Source organism: Pinus tabuliformis, chromosome 6 (assembly GCF_031772625.1).
Source record: "Pinus tabuliformis cultivar Carrire ecotype Pingquan chromosome 6, CPIR1, whole genome shotgun sequence".
In the NCBI taxonomy this organism is placed as follows: Eukaryota; Viridiplantae; Streptophyta; class Pinopsida; order Pinales; family Pinaceae; genus Pinus; species Pinus tabuliformis.
The window spans coordinates 1,464,336,773-1,464,352,186 of NC_142292.1; the positions used below are offsets into that span (position 1 = coordinate 1,464,336,773).

Consider the following 15,414-nt stretch of genomic DNA (forward strand, 5'->3'; position numbering starts at 1 on the left):
AAGCTTAAATATAGCTTCTCTAAATTCTACATGACTTTACTATGCTCTTGAAGTGGGGGCACATGCAGCCTCTCCAAGTGAATAGTATTAAACTAAGTGAAGATAAGGCCAATAGATCATTCATTGTGGATCTTTTTAACCCATAATTTTATACTATGTCTCTCTTGAACCCATAATTGAATACTATTAGGACTTTCAAATTTTTCATGGAACTCAAAAATGTTGGAAGAAAGTATTTTCTTCCAGAAAAGAGCCTCTGCTTGAGGACAATTGATGTCACACCACTAATACTTCTCCATGGAATCTGTATAGGTAAACCAAAAATGCAGAATTCCATTAGAATATTGAGTTTATTGAATACACAAATGAAATCATTGCATTTCTTTAAAATATCTTTTGAAATCAAAATTACCGAAATTACATATCGATAACCTAGTGGGTGTAGGATAAAATTCACCCATGTCATTCACAAAAAGCATGAGAAAAAACCTAATACTATATATAAAACCAAGAAAAATTCAAATTCATCACTTCTAGGGACCTCGTAACCACCCTGCCAATACACAAGTATGTTCATGTTTGCATTTAGAAAAATTACCCAAATTACAATCTGTTACTCCAGCCTATGTTGGAAAGTTATAGAAGGATGACTAGTGTAATCAATCCATTCCTTTTAGCCCTGGATTTGTTACAGTTTAAAACAGAAGTATAGAGATTCCCGCTCTGATCCGGACATATTCCCACAAGCTTACTTTCCTTACCCGAGATATAACTCTCTGCTTCTGGACTCGGGATCATCTGCAACAACTCTTTCCTTCCTATCTGCAGGTGGTAGTGAAATACTTTCATTTGAAGCCTCTTCGAAGAAGTGACTGCCGGTGGTGGATCTGGCTTCGAATATCCATCATCTATTATATACGTCTTAACAACTGATAGTACCGGTCGAGCCCACCTATGTGCATTCTTGATTTACCCACCTGGATACGGCTTAGTGGGGGCATGTGATCCGATATCTGTCTATTTAATATCTTCATTATCATAAAAACCAACCTATATCCATCTTAACTCCACATCTACCACTCTTAGGGGGATGAAATCTATTTATCCATATGAGCACTTGGTAGACCCAGAATTAAGATGGATCTAAGATGATAGAATTTCCCCTTTAAATAGTCTATTCTCACATGAATATCATGGTATTACCATGGGTCAATACCATGGGTTATCATAAACCTGGAGCTTAAAAATTATTATTAGTAATTTATAAAAATTAATAAAATTAATAGTTGATTTTTCTTTTATTTTTTATTTTAACCAAGCTAAAATGTTTAACATACATTAAATTACAACATCCATTTTTACTCTTGATCCACCAAGCCCCGAGAGGGATCAAATATTTTTTCACTCTATGCTAGTTTGCATATCACGATATTTGATACCTCTCGGGGGTTAGTAGATCCAGAGTAAAGATGGATCTATGCTGGTTTAATTCCCCCATTTAAATAGGCTACATTCCAGGTGAATACCATGGGTCAATACCATGTGCCATTTTTATTTTTATTAATACTAATAATAGGGTTAATAATGTTTTTTTGCATGGTATTACTAATAATCTAGCCCATGGTATTTGTCCCATAGTATTTTTCCCATAGGTTTCACCTAAATATAACACATTTTTTGAGTGTTCATAAATATAAGGTGACTTATGGAGGAAATATCAAAAAATGTTTTATTTGTTTACCATACCTCTCATTTATTTATATTTTTATTAATTTACCATACCTCTTTTACAAATATGGTATTTGTCCCATAGTATTCACTTAAATAAAACCTCTTTTTTGAGCCTTCATAAATAGAAGGAGAGTTATGGACTAAATATAAAAATAGGTTTTATTTATTTACTATACATCTAGTTTATTTTTATTTTTATTTATTTACCATACCTTTGGAGTAAGTATAAAAAGATGTTTTATTTATTTACCATGCCTCCACTTTACTTATATTTTTATTTGTTTACAACCTTGCATGTATATAAGGTGACTTATGGAGTAAATATAAAAAACGTTTTATTCATTTACCATACCTCTCATTTATTTATATTTTTATTAATTTACCATACCTCTTTTATAAATATAGTATTTGGTCCATAGGATTCTCTTAAATAAAACCTATTCTTGAAAATTAGGGCGAATGGAAGGTTGTACCTCCTAATACCTTTCTTACCCTCTCCCTTAAAATAAAGTGGGCTATTTGAGGTGATTTGTAAAAATGTACTATGATACAAAATATTGGCCCACTGAAAATTTAAAAGCCCTTAATTTCGCCAAAGGGCGAACATTCGCCCCTAAAATTTTCCATGATTTTGTTTGAGATTTATCTATTGGCTAAATAAGATGTTTCTCTATGTATCTTCATAATGTGATATCATTTCCTTCGTAAAAATTGACTAGGTGACAAGTGGTTTAGGAGAACAAAGCCATCTATATCATATAAACTAATTGGGTTCTAAATATAAAGATGTAATACATAGCTTTTGTGAGGGTTGCACGTCCTGTAGATCAAAATATTGTTCAATCTGTAGTATCCATGTTACCAGATCCTTTCCATCAAACATCCTTATATCTATATTTGGAATGTGGTGTTTGTTAAACCCCACATTGGAGTCTCTAAAATCATAATTCATATTCCTTTTGTCCTCATCATGATTTTCATGGATTACCTTCTCACCACCAAGAAGCCTTTCTTGCGACAACTTTATCAAGCCTTCCTTCAAACATTCCATGTCATCTTTCAAAACATCCATCTTAGCTTCCATGCCATGCCTCAAACCTTCCCTATCTGCTTTTAAACCATCAATGTCATCTTTGGTTGCTCTTTGTGAGAGCGAATTTTGTTGCACTTGGTCCTATAATTGTGATATGTCCTGCTACAATTCTTTCTCTTCATGCGTCACAGTAGAGCGTTCTGAGGGCTTAATGGGTGTAGAATTGTTTTGTTTTCGAGGCATTTTATTACCAAATACTTATATCTGTGATTCAATATTCTCTTTGAATCACTTCAAACTATTTTTTCAAACAAAATTTTAAAAATACACACATTTTTATTGATTTTTTGGAGCTCGATGTTGCAATTGTTGTATCTCTATAATTTCAGATTCTCAAGGTCTAAAATTATGTCCTATGGCAGCCCTATGAATATTCTTTCCAATTCCATTAGTCAGATCAATATTGGATTCTTCAATATATATTTATGCTAGATAACCCATGATGACCTAGTTATAGGTTGGTTCAGTCGAGCGAAGTTGTATAGGATGCCACCTGTCACGGTTTCAACATTTGGAACTGAAGTTCCATTCGAGATGATTTTTAAAGAAGCTGCAAAACTTCCCAAATTTTTCTCCAAACATCTAAATGGCCATGACCAAATATCAAAGCATCATTCACAAATAATAGATGTAGGAGATAGATTAGTTGTTAAATATTAATACCTTTTATATTCCTATATCTTACCTCTTGTTCTAAGAGGCAACTCAAAGCTTCCACAACTAGAGGACAAAGTAATGGAGAAAAAAGGCATCCTTGTTGAATTCCTCGAGATGACTTGAAAAAGTCCAACGGGATGCCATTTAGCATCATCAAAAAATGAGTAGAAGTCACAAAGGTCATAATCCAATTGACTAACTCCAAGAAAACATAACTTGAAATAGAATGAGCCTAAAGAACACCCAATTAACCCTATCATAATATTTTACAAGATCTAGTTTAAGTACTAACCCTGGTAGCTTCTTCATATGGACAACATGAATACCTTCCTAAGCCAAACCCACAATATCCAAAATTTGTATTTCCTTCAAAAAATCAAACTTTTTAGTAGAAAATCCTTCGGAAAGATTCCCTTTTATCCTATTCGCTAAATTCTTGGAATTGATCTTGTATAAGAAATTACACAAAAATATCAGTTTGAAATCATCAAAGGAGGTAGGATGAGAGGTTTGAGGAATCAGGGTGATGAATGTAGAAATCAAATCACTAGAGACATTTCCTCTTTCATGAATTTCATTCATAACTCTGGAATCATCCTCCTTCAGTAAGTTAAAATACTCAAGGAAGAACTCCACTAGCTAAACACCAAGACCCAAAAAATTTATTTCTTCGCTTTTTTTTACAATGCCCAAAAGATCAAATGTCCTAATTAGAGAAAACAACCTTTGGCTAACATCAAGTTGACCTTTTTTAGGGTAATCCTCAATGAATTATGTTTTCTCCACAATTCTATTTACATCAGATTCTTTAAAAATTTCTTGAAAATGTAACATTTGTTCCTTGCGCAAATCCTTTTGTGTTGTTATAACCCTTTCCTCAGGAGAGTTTGAAGTCCAAATCATATTTATATATATTTTTATGCTACAAAAATATATGCGAGACAAATCACCCTACTCCTCATTCACCAATTAGTTTCCTCTTTTTTCAAATTAATCTCCCTCTTATCCTCTAAACATTGCAAAATCTTTTGGTCTTGCTGATTGAGAATCCTTGAAGGATATTTCCTTAGAATCTCCTTAGAATCACCAAGACTTCTTCATTTATACTCTAGATCTCATTTCCTTCATCAATCTTCATATGGTTGTCCCAATTGATGACTTTCATGCTAATGTGTTTCAGTAAGAAGGCCATCTGCTCGCTTACAAACAAATTGGAAGATGGATGAAAACAATTCCACTCTTCCTTGATCACTTGTTCATAAGGGGATTCTTTTTGCCATAGTGGATTGAATTTAAAGGGCACTTTCTTACCCCTCTCCACTTGGCATAATTGATTTATTATTATTATTATTTATTATGTCAATAAGCATGTCTATATTTTAGAATAGGGAATTTTATATTAATTATCAATAATTATTACGTGAATGGTAGAGATTTAACATCCATGAATGTCCATGGAATATTTTTAGTGATAGTCAAAGATAGAGGGTTGAGATTTATTTCAAAGCTACTTATGTTTTTTTAGCTTTTCAATTTAGTTAAAAAAAATGATCATATCCCCAAGTGTTAGAATTGGTTTGGTTTTTATTTGTTATGTTGAATTCTTATTGCTTATTGTTTATTTAATATGTTTTTCTCAATATATATATAACAAAGTTATAATTTAGTTAATTTATATGATTTTTTTAATCTTGGAAAATATGAAATATATCATGAGTTAGATATCTTGATAAAGAGTATGTATTGATGTGTATAAACATTACTCAACCTTTTAATTTTATACAACTGTACTAAATGATTTTTAATTGAGCTAACATTATGTTGTTGTTGTTTTCGTTATTACTCCCTCCCTCACATGGGCTATAGGATTACCCTAGGGGTTAAAGTACATTAACTTTGCTTTTTTTCCATTCTTTTTCAAATTTTAACCAAGGTTTCATGAAAATGTTGAATTTTAATTTTTTAATTTCCGAGTAATTTTTTTTCTAATTTTCTATTGGCTCAACAAATTTTGATGGACATAATTACAGTGGTCGAGAGAATTTTATTTTTGGTATTTTTCTGTCATATATATATATATACATCAGTAATTATTTTCTCAGTGAGTTTTGGACACTAACACTATTATGCCTAAACCTGCTATGCCTAACATCGCGGTTATGCCTAAACCTGCTATGCCTAACATCGCTGAAGCTGCTTATACCGGGCACTGCTACTACTCTGCTGCTACTACTCTACCTAATGTTACAGGTCCCTTACGTGGGAGAGGGTCGATGAACAATTGTGCGTAAAAAACTTGGGTTGGGTTGAAATTTTTTGTGGAGGGAAATTGGTATCCATTATCGCTATTTTGCATTCTGCACGTAAAAATTTCTCTTACGTTTAACATACTTTTTGACTTTAAATTGGCTATTTTAATTTCAGCGGTTTTAGCAAGGCCTCTGCACAAGGCATTAACAATAAAAATATAAATAAAATCATAAAGGAACATTATAATTTAATACCTAATTAGTTGTCCAAAGTTAATAATGTAACTAAAATGATAGTAGCACAATGGTAATAGAAAAATGAATTATAATTATTAATAACTATAATAATTATAATAATTAAACAATAACTATAGTTTCTTAAAACTATCACATTTTTAAAATAGTATAGTTATTACAAGAAAACCTATTAGTTTAGAATACTATAGTTGTTAACTTTTTTATTATATACTTAAAAAGTTAAATTGTACATTGTAATAGCTATTACATTTAACTATTATCAATTTGACTATAAATAAACTATTCTACATTTAATTACAGATATTAATTCTCCAAACATTAATTTTTTAGTTTGATAATAAATTTACATGGACAACTATTGTAATATTATAGCTATTAACTTTTATATTAATATTTAATAATTAATGAGTTAACTTTTGCACTGCAATAACTATTATTAACATGACTATTAATAAATTAGTATGCATTAAATAATAACTATTAATTCTATTAATTCTCTAGCATCAATGCTTTTTGATTTTGATAATTATTTTACATGGACAACTTTCTAGATCGTTATCTCTTACAACTTCATTCATTCACACTTGTAGTAGCCATATTTCCACTACATGGTCCCTCACAAAAATAATTCTGAAAAATTGCAAACCATTACTACGAAATCAAAAGAAAGACAACAAAACTTAAAAAAACCTCCATTGAAATAGTTACTATCATCTTAAGGTCCTTAAGCAAGAAACTATGTGCTGACAAACTACCTCTTATGTGGAGCTTTGATTGTGAAGAGCTTTCTGAAACTAATTAGTGACAAACTACCTATTGTTGAGAGCTTTCCGTGTGGGGAAAACTCTGCGCAAGAAAAGCTCTGGACACTGTTGACTCTATACCCCTCTTCAATGCCAATTCACACTCTTTAGTCATTCAACTTTTTAAGTTGGTTATTTCGATTCAAATTTTCATTAATGGTTAATAATTTATGACTTAAACTTGGCACTGCGATAGCTATTACATTTAAATATTATTAACTTGACTATTAATAGACTATTGTGCATTTAATTATAACTATTAATTCTTTCACATTAATGCTTTCTTTTGATAATTATTTTAAATGGACAACTACTATAATACTATATTGATTAATTTTTTTATGAATAGTTAATAATTAATTAATTAGACTCAATATTACAAAAATTATTACATTTAACTATTATTAACTTGACTATTAATACACTATTGTATATTTTGTTTTTTAATATAAAATATAGGAATAATAGACACATAATTTATATGTAAAAAATATCAAAAACACATTTTTTTCATTATTTTAATATAAAATATGGTAACCAACGTCGTGCAAGTTGTACTTGAAAAACAACGCAAACATTTACTTTAATTATTTCGTATAAAATATGATAAATATCTAATTTCATTATTCCCTTTATTTTATTTATTAAAAAATAAAGTCATGAAAGATGTATGGATCTAAACTTTACATTTGATTTATATTTATTACTATTATTTTACTAATGTATATTATTATTATTATTATTAAACAAAATTGTCCACACTTGTGAAGAACAAAAAAATATTATTATTAAAATAAAAATGTTCACACTTCCGTACAACCAAAACACTAATATTATTATTAAAGAGAAAAATTCACACTTCCATACAACAAAAACACAAATATCATTACGAAACAAAATGTTGACATTTCGGCACAACAAAACACAAATAGTATTATTTAATAAAAATGTTAACAAAACAAAAACACAAATATTGTTTTTAAACAAAAATGTTCACACTTGTGCACAACGAAAACAAAAGTATTATTGTTAAACAAAAATGTTTACTACAAAAACAAAATTGTTATTATTAAACAAAAATGTTCACACTTCCGCATAAAGAAAACAAAAATATTATTATCAAAAAAGATGTTGACCGTATAAAGAAAACAAGAATATTATTATCAAAAAAATGTTGACACTTCCGCACAACAAAAACAAAAATATTAATATTAAACTAGTTAATAACTGTAGCTATTAAACAACAACAATAGTTTCTTAAAACTATTACATTTTTTTAATACTATAGCTATTGCAAGGAAACCTACTAACATATAATACTATAACGATTAATTATTTTTATTAACAACTAATAATTAATGTGTTAAGCTCTCTACTACAATAACTATTACATTTGACTATTGATAGACTATTGTGCATTTAATTATAACTATTAATTCTCCAACAATAATGCTTTCTTTTGATAATGATTTTAATGGAAAACTATTATATATATATATATATATATATATATATATATATATATATATATTGAATAAAGACTAATTCTATTAAGATTAGAAAAATATAGTAAAATCAAGCTTGCATGCAAGCGAAGAAGAAAAGCAAGGGAGCCGATGGTGAAAGGCTATCCACCTCGCTCAAAAGAGACAAATAAGGAAAGGGCCATAAAAAACACGAGAATACAAAAAGCTGGAACTAAGCAGATAGATCTACCATGAGGGGGCAGTTACTGCCACACGACATTTTTTGCCTTTTGTCTTGCTTACTTTGACCCATCCAGAGGAGTTTGGTTGAGCCGTGACAAGTTGTAGCCTATTCTACCCCGGCGGCTGAATATACTTATCAGAGTCTGAGGACGAAGATAAATGAGAATGTTTCTGAGAGATCTGAGAGGCGGAGGTGTTCTCCGGATCGACCAAGGGAGCGTCCAGCGGAATCTCAAAATTCTTCCCATCTGCAACCATTTCCTCCTCATTCGAACTAGAGGAATCTGTATCGTCCATAGGAGGGGGAGGCACACAGGGATTCTAGCTTTTGGATTTGGGTTTGCGATTCAGATTCTTCTTTTTGTCGAGGAACTAGGTACAGGAACTCTGGAGGTGCCCCGTTTGATGACAATGGCGGCAACGGAAGGTTGTATTCTCGTAATCTAAGGTTTGAGTCCAGTAGAAATCTCCATACTTGAGACTAATCTGATCCGACAGTCCTTTGCTAATATCTATTTCTGCACAGAATCTAGCGAAGGTGTAGAGTCCATTTTCCTTCTGTGAAGAATCTACAGCTAGGTAGCGTCCTAAGGTGTCTGCAATGGCTACGAAGATAGAGGTATGCCATAGATGCGCCGGAAGATTCGGGAGCCTGACCCAAATGGGAATCTTGTTTATGACAGGTGTAGAAGGGTCGAAGTCTGGAAACCAGGGGATGAGAAAAATCCCAGCTGAGCCCCAGAACCAAGGGCCTCCTATTAAGGCCTTATGGTAATCTTCATTTAAGTCAAAATCCACAATGAAGAATCCTTTTGAACATAAGTAGATCTCGCTTTTTTTAGTCCAATTAGTATGGATCCATTGGTATAGATCTGGTGTGCGAGTCCAGAGCCCATTAAATCTGCATATGAGTGCAGATTCTCCAAAAAGCTGATAGTGACCGTCAATCCCAGGATGAGAGAGATCGATGGAAGGAATTTCCTCTGATTTGTCTACCAAAAATGGCTTTGGAACCCCAGCTAGTTGGGTTGCTTTCATAGAGGGTTGCGTTGGGAAGCATCTTTGCGAACTACATCTTTATAAGAGAAAGAAGGGGCAGAGGAGGTCTGCTTAGAGGTACCTCCTCTTAAACGAAATGTAGCAACAATAGAAGTGTCCTTATGAATGTTGTAAGAGGATAGAGGAAGGGGATTCATAAGTTGCTTACCTTTATATAGCAGTTTGAGGAAAGAGGAGGGTATCCCCAGCCAGCGTTTGAGTTTTTGCATAAGATCCTGCATGAGATCTGTTGCGCGTACCCATTGCATTGTCATTTTTCCTGAGAGATTGACTTGGATCTGAAATGCTTGTGTTTCTTCAGGCAGATATGGCTCAATCAAGAGAGGAAGCTACTTCATATTTGTGCCCATCTGAGTTTGCCGCCTGACTGTTGCAAGCCCGTAGATCTGGGGTTTTTTAAGGCTTCTTGTTCTTCTGGGCTTCTGATCTGTTGGTTCAACAGCAGATCTGAGAAGCCGACTGCCGCCCATGGTCAGGACGCCCGATCCAGGTTTGTGCATTGACCCTGCAAATGCAGCTTGGACTGGATTGGGTGTGTAGGAGGGATATCGAAAAAACGATATTGACCTTACCGCAGTATCGGTGCCTTGAAGCCTGCGAGCTCTGGCCACGTCTACGATCAGGTTTTCCTCCCAACTTTCACGTTTGTTTTTTCTGATGGAGTCCACTGAACTCCACAAGGATTCGTCGACATGGGCACTTTCGTTGGCTGTGGATGCTGCGGTGAGAGATGAAGTGCAGACCACACGCCTCACGCTTTGAACTCGCTTGCACGATCTCAGAACATTCAGTGTTCCTCGGATTGCAGCCTCTATGATCTCATTCTCCGGATCTTGGGAACCGAAATCTGTAGGAGTGGCAACATGAAAGACACCGCGGCAGCCATGGATGGTAGAATCGAAGCTCCCTTCCTCGCAGAGATCTGCTCTGAAAAGACGAAGCCTCTCTTGGGCCCCTGGGAGTGAGAGAAGGCATGAGTTCTTTGAAGGGTTGTCTGGATCTCTGAGAGTGGCATGCACTGTGTACCCATTCTCCAGCAGAGTCTTTACGAGCCATGATCCAATGTATCCCCCTGCCCCTGTTACACATACCGGAAGGCCCATTCCTTCAGCAAAACCATACTTCAGACCAAATCATATGACAACTATTATATTACTATAACTATTAATTTTTTATATTAATAGTTAATAGTTAATGAGTTAAGCTTCCCACTTCAATAACTATTACATTGAATTATTATTAACTTGACTATTAATAAACCATTATACATTTAATTATAGCTATTAATTCTCTCACATTAATGCTTTCGACTTTTGGTAATTACTTTACAATGGACAACTTTCTTGATCTTATCTCCTACAACTTCATTCATTCACACTTGCAATAAACACATTTCCATTCCATTTTCCCTGACGAGAAGCATTCTAAGAAATTGCAAACCACTACTGCGAAATTAGAAGAAAGACCACAAAACTGAATAAAACCTCCATTGAAAATAGTTATCACCCTCAAGTTATTGAGCAAGAAAGTAAGTGGTGACAAAATATCTCTTGCATGGGTATTTTCTTGTATAGATATTTCCAAAACTAAGTGGTGACAAATTACCTTGATCTGAACAAGCAAAGTTTCGCACATTGTTGACTTCTCATCAATAATTAATCAAAATTATTATTCAAAAAATAGATTTGTCATTCATCTTAGTTTACTCTCCTCATTACTATTTAATCTCTCAAATTAGCTCTTCTTCTATCAAGCATTCAAGTAGTTCTGATGATGGATCCCCTTTGGGATTTGAAACGTTGGCAGAAAATGGTTCTTACTATGGATTCTCTAGTAACTAAGTCAAAAGAAATATAACACAGAGGTCTTAAATCCAAACTCTACACTTATTTTCAATGCCAATTCACAATATTCATCCATTCGACCTTTTTAAATTGGTTATTTCAATTTCAACCTTTCTATCAGCGCTTCCATGCAATGAAAATGAAACAAGAAATATCCACACAGATTCCCCTTTTCAATGCCAACACGCACTCTTTAGCCATTTGACCTTTAAAATTGGTTAGTTTTGATTTCAACCATTTTAGTAGTGCCATGCACAATGAAAATGAAAACAGAAATATCCTCACAACACATTAACTACAAAAATATAAATGAAAATATAATAAAACACTATTCTTTAATAGCTAATGGTTATTAATTAATTAGTTTTTCAAAGTTAATTAAGAATTTATAAATGATAATAACCCAACAATAATAAAAAACTGAAATATAACTATTAAATATTGTAATAATTAAACAATAAATTTTTTTCCTAAAATTATTATATTTTTATAATACTATAATTATTATAAGGAAACTTATTAACCTATAATACCATATCGATACCTATTACATTTAACTATTATTAACTTGACTATGGTTCATTTAATTATAACTATTAATTCTTCTACATTAATGCTTTCATATGATAATTATTTTACACAGTGAACTATTATAATACTATAACTACTAACTTTTTTATTAATGGTTAATAATTAATGAGTTAACCACTACATTGTAATACATTTAACTAGTATCAACTTGAATATTAATAGAAAATTGTCCATTCAGTTTTTTTTATAGAATATAGGAATAATCAATGTCACATCAAGAACACATTTTTTAATTATTTTAATATAAAATATATTAACTAACATCTTGCAAGGCGTGCTTAAACAATAATACAAACTTTTATTTTAATTGTTTTTTATAAAATATATGTTAAATGTCTAATGTCATTATTCACTTTATTTTTAGTTATTAAAAAATAAAGTCGTGAAACAAGTTTTGATATGGAATTTATATTTGGTTTACGTCTATTATTAATATTGTATTAATGTATATTATTATTAAACAAAAATGTTTACAAAATAAATGTCTACACAACGAAAATATAGATATTATTGTTAAACAAAAATGTTCACACTTCTACATAACAAAAACACAAATATTATTGTTAAACAAAAATGTTCACACTTCCGCACAACAAAAACACAAATATTATTGTTAAACAGAAATGTTGACACTTCTGGACAATGAAAACATAAATATTATTATTAAACACAAATATTCACACTTCCGCACAAAGAAAACACAAATATTATTATTAAACAAAAAAATTCGCACTTCTGTACAACAAAAACACAAATATTATTATTAAACAAATTCTGCACAATGAAAACACAAATATTATTTAGAAATAGGTCTTTAGGATTAATCACATTGGTAGGATTGGGTTGACGTTTCCAACCAACTAGTGTGGTTCACCCTTAGGACAAGGTGAGAAATCAATGGAATAGCGGGGATGCATCATTGTTCAAAAATATTATTTAGAAATCAGTCTTTAGGATTAATCACATCGATAGAATTGGGTCAACGTTTCGAACCAACTAATGTGGTTCATCCTCAGGACAAGGTGAGAAATCAATCGAATAGCAGGGATGCATCATTGTTCAGGGTTAGCCGTTGTGAAACCATTACTAATGGTCACCTCAATTGTTCTATATAGAGGTATTGCTAATATTAATAAAAGATTACTAAAATATAATGAGATAAAAGATTTTATTTTGAATCGATAATTTTCAAATAAATATATTTTAAATAAGTCACCCTTAAATAATAATATTATAATTAATTATTTTAGATAATGTTATCATATAAATTGATAATTAATTTCTAATTTTGAAAGTAATATATTCAATTATTCCATAACAACTAATTTTAGATCAAATTTATATTGGATAGGTCAACCCCTATCAAATAATATTACTAAAATTTATTATTTTAATATTAATATATAAATTGATAATTAATTTATTATATCTAACAACTTGTTTTCAACCAATTGTATATTTAAGAGGTAATCCCTAACGAATAGTATTACATAAATTAATTATTCTTAGATAATATTATTATATAAAATAATTATTCTAACATAATATCATTATATAAAATATGTATTTATTATATAACAATGTGTATTTATTACATAACAGTTAGTTTCTAACTAAAGATCAAATACTTTAACAAACATCCATTTAAAACGTATTCTTAAATAATTTTTTCTTACCTCAGTAATGATTTCGCAAATAATTTAGCAAACATCTATTTAACATGTATTCTTAATATTTTTTTCTTACCTCAATAATGATTTCACCAACGACTAATTTTAAATGGTTAAGCCTGAAAAATGATGTATACTTGCTATTTATTCTCTCAGATCGATTGATTTCTCACATTAGTTGGTTCGAAACCTCGACCCAATCCTACCGATGTGATTAATCCGAAAGACTGATTTCTACATTATGGATCACAAAAATCTTAGATCTAAGAAATATTATTATTAAACAAATTTCACAAAATAAGAACAAAAATATTATTATTAAACAAAAATGTTCACACTTCCGCACAAAGAGAAACATAAATATTTAAGTTAGATTAGTTAGAACGCAGAACCAAGAATGAATCAAGAACAAGCGTAAAAGAGTGAGTTCGGGTGAAATGTCAGTTTGGAAACAAGGTGCGCAGGACATTGTACAAAGGTGGAAGAATGAAGCAAGAAGAAACATAACTGAGTGAGTTCGGATGAAATGTGAGTTGGGAAACAAAGTACGGAGCACATTGTACGAAGGTGGATATGGAAGAATTAGTAGAGAAATGGCTATGTGGAGGAAGCGCGTGAAAACGCAAATACAACTACTTAATCAATTAATTAACAATAATAGTAAAAACAAAAACTTTGTTACATTACAGCGATTAATTTTGTTGTTATTATTATTATTAATTTAATGTTTCACTATAACATTTACAACATATCCATATACTACATTGCAAAAAAAAATAATCAAAAATTCAATCACATCATTATCACCTTGTTAAAATATGAAAAAAATATTCATAAATTCTTGCATATTTTGAAAAGATCCATTCCTAAAGTGATTTTCCCATGTTTCAGATAGCTAAATTGTAGAAATTCTAACTGTAGATCTCCTAATAATGCAATGTAACTAAAGAAAAATACCTTATCTACTTCTACTATCAAACTTTGTCGAAGCTTAATCGATTTTGAGCAAGATAAAAAAAACACATAGAATAGAGAAGAAGAACCAATCACACATGAAATACAGAAGAATACTCTTGGGAAAGCCTCATCTAAAAACCCCGCTATCTGTATTATCATATAAGGCGGAAATACATCAAGATTACACAAAGCTTTAGCTCCCACAACTAACCAGCTCTCAGTACAATCCTCCTGGATGCTCACAGGCAAACAAGGCTTCTCACAAACCTTCTCCTCTACCCTCCAAGCCTCCTATTTCCTTGTGTTGTTTCTCCTGGGTGATCCTATTGTTACCGAGTGTAACACTGATCACTCATATTTATGTCACACCTTGAAAAATTGCACAATCCTCAAGGAACCTTATTCCTTCTTCATGGATGAGTTTCCTTTATAGGAAAATTCCTCCAACTGATAGTGCAATTTCCATGTTTTTAATTTCAACTAGGTCTTTGTTTGAACTAACATGCATGGGTTATTTATGAGAGAATCCTTAGTTATCTAGAGTACAAAAGTTGCATGCATGCATGCATTAACTAACTGAACTCATAATTAGTTTGTCAAACTGTTTGGAACTAATTTAACTGGACTTAACTCAGTTAACTGAGCTAACTAATTACAACTCAAATACAAGTCAACCTTATCTCCTTAATCAAGGCATAATCTCCTTAATTTAATGGATAATTGTTGCATGACTTGAGAAAAACTTCTAGCTTGAATTTCTCCAACTAATTAATCCAAAATGAATTAATTAATT

At 31.4% G+C, this 15,414-nt stretch overlaps 1 protein-coding gene across 1 annotated transcript; it reads right to left on the reverse strand.

The window, feature by feature from the left end:
* Positions 1-8,872: 8,872 nt before the first annotated feature.
* LOC149264164 (uncharacterized) lies at positions 8,873-9,538 on the reverse strand. The gene has a single exon (XM_089396331.1). The coding sequence runs from the start codon at positions 9,536-9,538 to the stop codon at positions 8,873-8,875; it is 666 nt and encodes a 221-aa protein (XP_089252457.1).
* Between the last annotated feature and the right edge of the window lie 5,876 nt (positions 9,539-15,414).

Coding starts and splice junctions, on each gene's coding strand:
- LOC149264164 (XM_089396331.1), bottom strand. CDS start 9,538: ATGAAAGCAACCCAACTAGCTGGGGTTCCAAAGCCATTTTTGGTAGAC.